Raw genomic sequence first — 12,468 nt, 5'->3', positions numbered from 1 at the left:
TTTCAATCAGTGAAAATCCTATATCTGCTTTTTTCCCTGCTGTAATGAAGCTCTAGTTGATTGCAACGATTTTTTTTTTTCCGGTTGTCAGTTATTCTCCAACGAGGTCAGTTGCCAGGAGCTACAAGCAACTGGATACCAACAATATGAGCGGAGTTGTTCATTACACAAGCATATTTGTATTCACAAACTTTACACCGTGATCGATTTCTTCTGTTTGTATTTCAAAAGCGCACCGAAAATACACAAGGACTGTATTTGTAATATCCAAAACCTCAAGGGGGGATTTTTGCAACATTTCATACCATGACAAAACTTTTATCAACAACACTTCATTTCTCCTCCAAAGAGGGAGGCCAGCCACCAAACCATGAGGAGCTGCGATTCTCTACAACGCAAGGGTTTTTCCAACTGTTCATAGCTTCTTTTACTTCTCCGTCACAACGGAATCTGGCCTTCAAATTTCGTAGAAATTGATTACGGTTCACCTTCGAATTTTCATATCGACAAACTTTGTCTTTTGTGTATTTTGGAAGACAATTTTTAGGTTTTTCTGAGCTCCGAGTTTTCGGTAGCTCAAAATCGTTGAAAATGCCGGGTAATAAGTCCAAATCGGAGAAGAGTGATGCAGAAAAGCAGTCGCTTAGAGACCCATACGAGGTGCTCGGCGTTCCTCGCAACTCCACAGATCAAGAAATCAAAAGTGCTTATCGTAAATTGGCTCTGAAGTAAGCTATGTTACTACTTTTTTTTTGATAATTTTTGTAGAAATTAGTTGTCAGGTTTTATTTCTCTGTACATGATTCGAAGTAGGTTTTCATTCGGTTGAATTAGTTATGTATGTTATATCTAGATATACAGATAAATTCTGCGTTATGACTATGGTAACCTAGAATTTTTGATCTCGTAGGGTTTATTCGTATTTTTGGGGATGTAGTAGCAATTCTTAATTTCTTATGAATCATTAAACGTAGACTTGGTATCCGTGTGATTGTAGTCTTATAGATTTTTCACAGTTTTCCCAAAACGATTTATATCGTTAGACACTTGATGTTTCGCGTTGGAGTAAATGTTATTTGAGTACGGGAGGTCTTCAGATCAGCTGTTTGTTGATGTTACCAAGTAATATACGCCTTGAATACAGTGGAAGGCTTCCCTGCCTATTATCATTTGTGGTCTAGATGACACATATGGTTGAAAGCAGGATTTTGGACGTTGTTGATAATTGATATCATACATAACTTGCTAGCCTAGGTGCATATTTGAGGGATTTCTTTTGCATCAGATGGGTCTGTATGTTTTTGGTTAATGGGTTAAACTTCTTGCAGAGCGGATTAAAACATGTTCTATGTTGATGACCATAACCTATAGCTATGAATCTCCTCGTGGGTGTTATCATGTGGTTTTTGGTGGTGTTGTAGTTGACCAATGTGTTCATGAAAAACAGTCGAGGTGAACGGTTGTCACATATTGTAGAACTGATACCAAGTCCATTGTAAATAATGCTATTATTACAAGTAATTGATTTTAAGAGGCATTTTCTGTTTCATCTTAAATATATTTACTGTCCTTAAAGATGAAACTAAGACCTCACTCCTCATTGATTTAGGGTTTCATTTAGGGTTTTATGCTTTCACTTGGAAAGGTAAATCTGCATGATTGTTCTATAGATACTTGTTGGTTTAATTGTGTTTTGAGAGTATGGAACTGATATATGTATCAGGTGGAAGTCAGTCAATATCTTCTTTAAACTACACTGTTTCTCCTCCTATAACTTCTCTTCTTCATCTTCTGGATCCCCAAATCACTTCCTCCCAAACATGTAACAACATTCTCATTTTGGTTAAATAATACTCTTTCGCATATCGCTCCAGTTTTGCAAGTTGCAAAGCCTATGAATTCAAGATAACAACAGCTTTGCAAAAAAGTTAGATAATTGATGTATTTCTATTCAGCTAGCAGTTTCAGGTTGATGTTCCCTTAGTTTGCAGTTATGAGCTTCTTAAGCCATGCCCCATGTGGTCTATACTTTTTCCTCTTGACATGTATATCAATCTGTAAATGGATCTGGACCTTTTATGTTTGTTTTATGAGTTGGGGGGATGATAGTTTCTGAGCTACATTCTCAAGTGTCAACATTCAGTAGATTAAAACTTTTGGTTTTGTTGCAAATGTATCGCTTCTAAAGGTATTCATATGCTAGATCTTTTATTGGCAGTTCAGAGGCTGATGAATTTATGTTGATAACTGTATCCTAGGTACCATCCTGACAAGAATGCGAATGACCCTAAAGCAACTGATATGTTTAACGAGATAACCTTTTCCTATAACATATTGTCAGATCCAGATAAACGGCATCAATATGACACTGCTGGTTTTGAGGTCAAATTCTCCAGTATATTTCATATTGTCATGAAATAAATCTGAATTTACTTTTCTGCTTGGCCATTTTTCACAATTGATTTTTATATAGGATCTACAGATGTGGGTATTTGGTTTATGTTGACAAAAAAGTCATGGGTGCAGGCTGTTGAAAGTGAAGGCCAAGATTTGGAGCTAGATCTTTCAAGTTTAGGCGCTATGAATACCATGTTTGCTGCAATTTTCAGGTCTTTTGACATGAAAACGTTCAAACGCTTTTGTTTCTTCTGTTCATTTGTTTTAGCTTGCAACCATCTCTGAATTTGAGGTTTATATATGATGCATATTGTTGCAGCAAACTTGGAGTGCCCATAAAAACTACCGTATCTGCCACTGTGTTAGAGGAGGCACTAAATGGTACAGTTACTATTCACCCGATTGCTTTTGGGCAACCGGTTGTTAGAAAGGTAGGCTGTCACTTTCTTCTTTTCCAGTTTTATTTACATTCTATTGTTCATAAGGAATCTTAGCATTTCTTTACAGGTTGAGAAGCAATGTGCTCATTTCTATTCTGTTACAATAACAGAGAAGGAAGCACAGGCTGGATTAGTTTGCCGAGTGCAATCCGCAGACAAGAGCAAGTTCAAGGTTTGTAACTGGTCTTTTCCTTGACAGACTTGAATGGAGTTCCAGTGACCTTTATATATGTATGTACTATTCCATGTTAACAAAAGTTGCCTAGGTCATTCGCCATTCCCAATATGGTCATTAACGATTGATATTTAGTTAATTTTTTGCCAGATAGGCTTTATTGTATTATTCCAGATGGGTTGTATCTTACTCGTTGCACCATATGCTCGAATTTTATTTTTAAAGTCAATTTTATTTCCCCTTGTTTACCTAAAAGGCTTCAACTTTGTGCAGCTTTTGTATTTTGATCAGGAAGAAAATGGTGGATTGAATCTTGCCCTGCAGGTATAATTACTATTACCTGTTAAAACAGTAGAAACTCAAAAATCATTTACAACTAATTAGGTGTAAGAAGATTTAAAGTCTGTATTTTCACAAAATCATATTCTTTCTAGGGGCCAATTCATTACTCCCTCCGTCCTAAAATAAGTGTCCACAATGAAAATAGCACAAAGTTGTAGGAATATGTACTTTATTACACCTTTTAATTAACTATTGAACATTTTTACCCTTAATAATAGATGGAGAAAATTTCTCCATCTCATAATTAAGGATAGAATGGGAAACCAAACATTTAGGGTGCGTTTGGTACACTGGCCAAGACAGAACAGGGACCACTGTTCCACGTTTGGCGGTATAAAATAAAAAATTGGAAACTACATAAACATTTTATTTTGGTGTCATTTTAATATTCTTGACGAAAACTTTCTAATGATGAAATTTGTTGTAAAAAATATTTATTTTTTTATAATTTAATAAATTACATAAATTAATCAAAATATATAAAGCTATAAACAGCTCATCAAGGGTAAATAGGTCATTTTATCTGTTCAGTTTTGTACAATTCCATCTTATCAAATGGTGAACAACTGTCTTGTTCTGCCTGGATACCAAACGGACCCTTGTTTTTTATAGTGGACACTTATTTTGGACGGAGGAAGTGTATGCGATTGCCGGAGTTGTGTTCATATCAGTTCCAGTTAATTATATAATCTGTACTTTATAAGATCAATTACCATTGCAGGAAGATAGTGCAAAAACAGGAAAAGTGACATCTGCTGGAATGTATTTTCTTGGTTTCCCAGTCTATCGATTGGATCGACCATCTAATTCGGTGAGTAAATTTTGAGCCACAGATTTATGTAATTGTGACAATTCAACTGGTACTTCGATTCACATAATCTTATTCTCTGTAATTTCTTGTTGAATCGGCTTCAGATGGCATCTGCGAAGGATCCAGATGCTGCATTCTTCCAAAAGCTCGATGGATTTCAGCCGTGTGAAATAAATGAAATTAAAGCTGGCATGCATACATTTGCTGTTTATGGTTAGTTGCAACTGATCATATAGTTTAGAAAAAAGTGTTTGACTATTAGTCAGATTTCTTGCATATATCTCATAATAATGGCAAAATAGAGAAGTCTAAGGGGCCAAAAACAAATTACTGCTGACATTTGCAATGGTCACAAATGGGCAAACAAGTCATTTTAACCGTAACAATGCCAAGAAGGCAAATGTGGCTTTTATATCGGGAGGGGCAGGGTCAAATGAGAACCTTAATATTTGAAAACCTGATAGATATTCATGATGGTTGTTGATACTGTGGGCTACTTTTGTAGGTGACAATTTCTTTAAAAGTGTAAGCTACACAATAGAAGTTATCTGCACAGCTTCTTTTGTAGAAGAAAAGGAAAGTCTGAGAGCAGTTGAAGCACAGATTTTGTCGAAACGGTTGGAACTCTCGAAGTTTGAAAGTGAATATAAACAGGTCAGTTAATTAATGATCGGCTTCATCTGTCTACAAAATAAATGGCATCTCCTGTGTTTAATGCTCGTATTCGATGTTTTTTGTATGTTGACAGGTTCTTGCACAATTCACAGAGATGACTAGCAGATACGCTCACGAAATGCAAGCGGTAAGCAAAAATATTTTCCCATCTCTTTTAAATACGACACTCGCACCATCTCGTGATAATTCTCGCATTTCTTTTTCTATAATTTATAAGATCCGACATCGGTTGGGGAAGGGAATGAAGGTTGCCTTATAAGGAACTGGACACTTCCTTTATCAGACGCTTTTTAGAACCGTGAGTCTAGGTGTGGATAAAACAGACAAAATCTGGTACGGTTAGTTTGGGATGTTACAAATGGTGTCAGAGTCAGGTTTCGTACTGGTGTGTAAGCGAGGACGATGGCTCCCAAGGGGGTGGATTGTAAGATCCCACATCGGTTTAGGAGAGGAGAACGAAGGTTGCCTTGTAAGGAATTGGATACCTCCTCTATCAGTCCGGGATGTTGCACAACCGATTTTAGTTGTATAAAAAGAAAATAATTTTCCATTGTCATCATTTTATAGTTACCGATTTGGGTCAGTGAGTTAGAACACTTGATCAAGACTTGAACTTGTTTCCATAATCATGTGTCACGGTACAAGTCAGAACAAAAACTTCTTGTCCCGTATTTGGTACGATAGTGAGACTGAGATAAGTTAGGATTGACTGGGACAATAATATCAATTTTTCTATCCCAAACCAAATAGTCAAAACAAAAATCAGTGAGATGTGACAAGATTGGTAAATTAGAGCTTCTCCAATGGGATCATAATAACTCAAAATATAGCTTCTTACAAGAACCAAACATTGTAGAGAGTTCTTATAACTACCTCACCTTCTTTGAGTTTGAGTTCTTGTACAAGAACCTTGTTTTTACCTTGAAGTTTGTGTGGAGTGACAATCTGTTAGTAACATAATAACATAATAATTAATATGTATATATTTATTTAACTTATATTATACGTAGGAGTTAGGACCTACAAAATGGGTTCTTATAAAAACTATCATTATGGGGTTTTATATAGGTTATTGATTTGGTGAGTTGGAAATGATTTGGCAAAAAAATTGCAAAAACTGGGTTCTTATAAGAACCCTTTTTGTGGGCACATGTATCTTTTTCAACATGATATGCTTATTATATTTTTAATAACGAAAGTAAAAAATATATAAAAATTAATAAAATGTCATTTCACACAAAATTCAACGTAAATACTAAAATGTGAGTGGCTTAGAACTCTCTCTGATGGTAGTGACTTATAAGAATGACATCTTTTGCTTATGAAAACCTTTCATTGGAGATATTATTAAACTACCCATGTCAGATAAAAAACCCTACGAACTTGCACAATTTTCACCTGCCTACCACACATTCGCCAGTTCAGTTCTGTTTATGTACCAAACTCACCCGCAAGGATCCCTCTACTCTAGGCTGTTGCATAATATTTGGATTATGATTTTACATTGTCAAATTAAAAGGTACGATTAACTGTTTTGGTAGATTGATGAGCTTCTTAAAGAAAGAAACGAGATACATGCGTCGTACACAACTACAAGCCCAACAACAAAACGTAGCAGTAGTAGTACTAGTAGCAGTGGTCGTAGAAGTAAAAACCGAAAAGAGTCGAAAGAAGATGGGCATCAAAAGGCGTCGTCAAGGGACCATCGAGGAAAGAAGAAGAAATGGTTCAATATTCATGTAAAGGTTGACAAGAGGAAAACTTGCTGAATGGAAATGAAAGATGATGTGAAAAGAAACTGCTGAATGGAAATAACAAATCTATATAGCATTTGTATTCATCATGCATTTGTGTTTGTACATTTTGCTACTGTTGCTTTTAAGATAGGATTTCTATAAAACAAGAGTTTTCTTTTTTTCTTTTGGAAAACTTGTCATCTTAATCTGTAAATTTGTTATGGTTTTTATGTTATTATGACTTCATTTTTGTTTCTTGAAGCTGTAAATTTGTTAAGTTATTCATGAAAACATGTCTTTGGGCTTTTATTTGTATGATAGAATCACTACCATTTTTACTTTTACTTTTACTTTTTGTCATTGTAAAAAAAATTAATTTGTATGAAATATTAGATTGTAATTAAATTTATGTTTTTCGGACTTGTTAAAGATAAAATTGTTTATCTATACTGTATTATAAAGCATTTGACAAAAAATTTTAAAAACCATTCTTTATGGATGAAATACTGTGTATTAATGCATAATATTTAAAATTTAAGATTACAAGTAAATTGTGCGTAAGTACAACTTATTAAAGCCCTATTGTTGAATTTGTATAACTAATTGCAGATAAAAATAATTAAATACGTGATGAACATCTCATTTTAAATATAAAAAATCTAAAATATAATTAGAATAATCATTAAGTTCTAATAGAATCATTATCTTTATGAAATTTTATTGTTAAGTCAATAATAAATTACTTCACTAAATCGTAAAAAACATTATATTTCTCAAAACCACATAAATCGTATTATATCAACGGACAAAATGTAAAGAAACATTAAAATGAAGATATAGTTCGTTGCTTTGTGCGGGTACCGTTCTAGTTTAAGATTATATATATATATAGAGAGAGACTTAATCATTTAAGAACTTTAAAATTTATGAGATCCATAAGAACTTTTATAAAATGTTCCTTTTACATGTTTTTTTCCATCCAAGTATAATATTTAATATATTGATTAACAAATATTTGTTTCACAATGTGTTAATTTTATATGTATTCAGTTCATAACCTGAAACTTTTTTACATGTATTTTTTTCCCACAAACACACGAAAAAGCTTCACATTGTGAACGCTGAATACACATGAAACAAATATATGTTAATCACTATGTTAAATTCTAACCATAAACTAAAAAAATCATATGAAACAGCACATGATACACCATTTCTTAGAAATCTCACGAGTTAATACACCATTTTTATATAAGCTTTTACAAGTTATACGAGCATTTATGAACCATCTTCAAATAATAATAAATGGATTTGTTCAAATAACTTGTATCAATGATTTGCTAAATGCCTAAATAAGTTGAAATTTCTTCAAAACCCATAGTTATGGTTCCTTCAAAAATCCCATCATTTTGTCTAAAATTTTACATGTATACCCATGTCCTTATACAAAATTTGTTTATGGATGTTATATGCGTGCACATTTACATCAAAATTAGGTCAAATCATATATTAAAAACAAAAAAAAGTTGGTCTTCAATCTTGAAGCCGGTGTTTATGAAAAGGAAATTAGTAAGTAGGTGTGCATTTAACAAGTAATAAGTGTAAATTTAGCCAACAGGTACCACAATCCGTAACCGTTCAGTTTCGAACTTTCCCCGTTCATGTTACCAAACAATTCCTTCGGATTCCGAGTTACGAGGACTCAGATGAACATTTCGGAAAATAGAAGAACGATTTGGATTTCTATTCTTTCCCTTCATCAACAGACTAACCCCCCCCAACTCACTTTGTAACCTTGCTACTTATTTACAACCTAAAACTAAGCTTCTTGCTGAGATATGGAAAAAAGAGATATTTATGTATAGGGTAAGGTTCAGAGGAAAGCCGTAAGAAAATAAAAAACCGAGGAACACTCTAATAACCGTTCATCTGAACAGTATATACACGCATAGAATCCAAGAAACATCTTCAATTACTTGTATGAACATGTGCATATCTGTATTACAGATGAACGGTTATTAGAGTGTTTTTCAATTTTTCATTTTTTTTGGGTGTTTCCCTGAATCTTACTCTTTAGGTATATAACCTTAAAGATGCAGAATTAGTCATCTGACCATTTCTTCTTAACCATTTCGTCTCTATCGATGAACCGTTCAAGCAATTCCTTCTCTTTCAACACCAAGCAATTTGTATCCTTGCCAAACCACTCGTATCGGCGCTTGGCAATGTAGTCATATGCAGCATCTCTTATGGGAGTTGGCACGATCATGAGAGTGCTTAATGCCGAGTACGGTAATGGTAAGTAAGAAAGCACCTTCAGTGCAGCTGCAAAAATATATGAATCCAAATGTTTATAATACCTAAAATATATGAATTTTAGGGAGTGTTCGATTTGAGGTATTAGCAGTAGTTAATGGGATTGAAAATAAAAGAAACTGTTTATTTTTATATAATATAATGAGTTCATTCCCTCATAAGCCCAAATTTTCATTCATGGTTGTCATTTTCACTTTCATTCCCATTTCCATCCCCCCCGCTTGAACCAAACACCCCATAAATGTTCATACCTTAAAATACATTAATCCAAATTACCTAAAAATATATGAATCTAAATGTTCATACCTAAACATCTAAAGGGCCATTTACCAAACACTTACCCGGTAAGCACTTGCCGGCAAGAGATAGTAGATTATTTAACATTCCCCTTCATCAAAATGGATTGTTGATTAAGTGTCTTAAACACGCTAAGAGCTTACTGGGTTAGAGTCATCACCCTCACTTACCGGGTAAGACCCTTGATCTTTGCCTTCCCTCTTACCAGTAAGATTCTCGGTCCTTGTTATGTTTACCCGGTAAGGTAATTGAACCAGTAAGCTATTACCAAGGTAAGTGTTTAGTAAACGACCACTAAATGTTCATACCTAAAAATATGAATCAAAATGTTGAGACCTAAAAATGTCAAAGAAAAACTAAGGGGGTGTTAACCAACACAACCTGGGTAAGCGCTAAAGGGGTAAGAGTTTGGTCTGGGTAAGAGGTTTGGTCTGGATAAGCGCTGATCGAGTAAGAGTCTTTCCTGCCTTACTGAGTCAGCATCTCAATCAGCATCATTTATCGGTCAAAGTGTGTAATTAACAACCTCACCACTTACCAAGTTAAGAGTCTCTTACCCAATAAGAGGAGGCCAGCAATTGGAAAACAACCCCTGACTATTACAGTTCACAAATAGCCAAATAGGTCCCTTCATTCTATGTGTCCTTTATTCCTGTCTCATACTTGATTTTAAATCTGCAAATTTTCTTAGTAGGAGCTTAAGTCTAAAGATTTTACCATCTTGGAAATCGTTTGTCCCAGCACAGTTGCACATATATAATTATCCAAAACTGTTCTCTGAGTAGAGTATAAAGTTTCTTTTGCAAGTCTTGAAGTAGCTCCCGAAAACTATTATTGTTGAATCACATTCCAACCATCAATGAATAACTTGGCATATAGTTTAAGCAAAATGATTGACTATCAGATTTGTGAGTGTCAGGAAGCCAATCAAGTCAAATACCTAAAATAACATCAAGCAAAGACGAACTAAATGAATATTGGGAACCCAAATTCATACCTAAAATCTACTTTTAATGGTGATAAATAGCAAACAACCAACTCCAAATCTTAGAACTTTCTAAAAAGAAAAAAAGTCCCAAAATGAAGTAGTTGCAATTTTCATGACATGAGAGTATAAAGGCATTGTGTTCTCTCTTCACAATCAAACATTGTTCACAACCTACTCTCCTTCTTAAGCAACATTTCAGTCTAAACTGTCGGTTGGTATGTCCCCAAAGAAACTCTAGATCCATCATCGTCTCATCGAATGGCATTACCCAAGCCACCACTCATTTACGATAGGCACCTTAAATTATAATAGAGTGCACAGCATTTGTAATCATTGTACTTGGCTTGGCTTAAAAAAACATTGCAGCCGCATAAATCTCAAAAAAGAAAAAATAACACATTAACACTTAGAAAACATGAACACTTCTAACCATGGTAAATTGGTAATTGGTTTAGCTTTCAGAAAAAAACATTGTAATGGCAGAAATTGAGACAAAATGTTCAAGGTGTCCATGCATAGTTTTTTTTTGTTGGAATTTCTGCAGTTACAACTAACAAATGTCAATTACTCAATAAAATTACCATCCAGAACCTGTTCATGCCAACAAGGATCCACATTTGCAGAAAGAACCCATGTATATCAAACTAAAAGTGACTTAACTTTGACAGCAATCCCATGAACCAAGTATGACTTCTAATGCGAGGACTTATACGTCTTGTAGGTGGCTGCATAAGCTCTTTAATGGTGGAAGAAGTAGACCATATAAATAAACAAGAACATTAGTATAAAAAAGAGCACTAACCAGTCGACCCTTGGTGGTATGCCTCTGGTCCTTCGATGAACAAGAAACGACGAAGAACATCCTCACGATCGGCACCACAAATTCTCATGTATGGTTCAGCCGCCTTAGATTGTAGGCAACAGAACTTGATTCTCCTATCTTTGTCTGCTTTAATAACAACTTTCACCCCTACAGAAACAAGTTAAAGATCATCCAAAGTTTCTTGTGAAGGGGTAAACTTTAAGGCGTTTGTTAACAACTTAATGAGCTAAATGAGACACAGAACTTATTCAGTCAGCTATACATGACTGTTTGGTAGCGGCTTAATGATATAGAAAGTGGCTTCGGTAAGCTTCTTGGGGGAGTTTTATGCACAAAGCCAAGATTTTTCCAAACTTGCCCCTCCCAATTACAAAAACACCTCCTTCCATCTATGAAATAACTCTTGCAAACAAAAACCCTCTCAATTTATTCAGACAGATAATCCACTCCTTCATCTTTATCCATCCAGGACTTAATGGAAAACAACCAAACAGACCCTTGAGCATGTGAGATCCTGTGACACATGGGTTGTGAGCATGGACTGGGTCTTCTGCTAGTTCCCTAGTGGTGGTACAAAACACATCTCATTTTAGCATTCAATGAGTAATTGCTGAATTGAAAATGCTAAAATCAGACATTATTTCTCCGGAAATAAATCATTAACATCTCATTTCAGCCATCAATTTCTAATTGCCTGCCTGCAAAAATGTTGGAATCCAGGTTTTTTCACTGGCAGGTAATCCTATCCAGCTTCCAAAAGCATAATTAGAGGAACAAAAATAGACATGCTTAGTAAACTGGAATTGTAATCACTAATCATCAGTTAACCCTAAATTTGAACATTATGTGTGAAATGCACGAACAGCTCAACAACAAATTATGAAGATACAAAGATATAACGAGCCAGACTTTCCAAAGGTTTTACGGATTGGAACAAAGATCAAACAATTTAGACCGCCAAATCACAAACTACAAAGCATATTTTATCAACCATAAGCAGGAATCGTGACCAAACCTCGGTGACAGAGATGACAGACTCCATCATAGACCACAACGCGCGGCTGTAGAAGCGTAGGTATTATATTAGACTTTACAGCGGTGGTCGGAGCAGATTCTTCGTCCAACAGCAGATCCTCTGCCGCTAAACCACTGGCAACACCACCAGAACGCATCGCATCAATTTTGGCCGACGATGATGAGAAGAAACGTAGAAAAATCAATCTTCTCGCCGCCGGTAAACCGCTCCTTAACATCATCATCGTCATTTTCTCATATCAATCGAGCATATTACAGGAAAATTCTTCGAATTCGTGAACAGAAACTTTCCACAGGTTTGAAACTTGGAATTAGTTCCTTTTTTCGTTCCTTGAACTCCAAGCACGAGAAATTATCAAGTGTTTCGGCGTCCACCGTCTAACGAGAGGTTCATACGTTTTAAACCGTCAAGATTCTAGCGACGTGAAATCGA

At 35.1% G+C, this 12,468-nt stretch overlaps 2 protein-coding genes across 2 annotated transcripts; one reads left to right on the top strand and one right to left on the bottom strand.

The window, feature by feature from the left end:
- Positions 1 to 341: 341 nt before the first annotated feature.
- On the top strand, positions 342 to 6,830 carry LOC112522565 (chaperone protein dnaJ 16). The gene is made up of 11 exons (XM_025131768.1): positions 342 to 728; positions 2,259 to 2,382; positions 2,527 to 2,609; positions 2,717 to 2,828; positions 2,905 to 3,009; positions 3,286 to 3,336; positions 4,076 to 4,165; positions 4,270 to 4,378; positions 4,671 to 4,819; positions 4,914 to 4,967; positions 6,382 to 6,830. The coding sequence occupies exons 1-11, from the start codon at positions 592 to 594 to the stop codon at positions 6,607 to 6,609; spliced, it is 1,242 nt and encodes a 413-aa protein (XP_024987536.1). The 5' UTR covers positions 342 to 591; the 3' UTR covers positions 6,610 to 6,830.
- A 1,335-nt stretch (positions 6,831 to 8,165) lies between these two features.
- LOC112522428 (uncharacterized protein YuxK) lies at positions 8,166 to 12,399 on the bottom strand. Its single transcript, XM_025131528.1, has 3 exons — positions 12,016 to 12,399; positions 10,980 to 11,147; positions 8,166 to 8,901 (listed from the first exon to the last, which is right to left on the bottom strand). Exons 1-3 carry the CDS (start codon positions 12,263 to 12,265, stop codon positions 8,678 to 8,680), a joined length of 642 nt encoding a protein of 213 aa, XP_024987296.1. The 5' UTR covers positions 12,266 to 12,399; the 3' UTR covers positions 8,166 to 8,677.
- Positions 12,400 to 12,468: the final 69 nt, after the last annotated feature.

Source organism: Cynara cardunculus (genome assembly GCF_001531365.2).
Source record: "Cynara cardunculus var. scolymus isolate 2C chromosome LG 12, CcrdV1, whole genome shotgun sequence".
Classification (NCBI taxonomy): Eukaryota; Viridiplantae; Streptophyta; class Magnoliopsida; order Asterales; family Asteraceae; genus Cynara; species Cynara cardunculus.
This window is presented reverse-complemented; position numbering and strand designations above follow the sequence as displayed.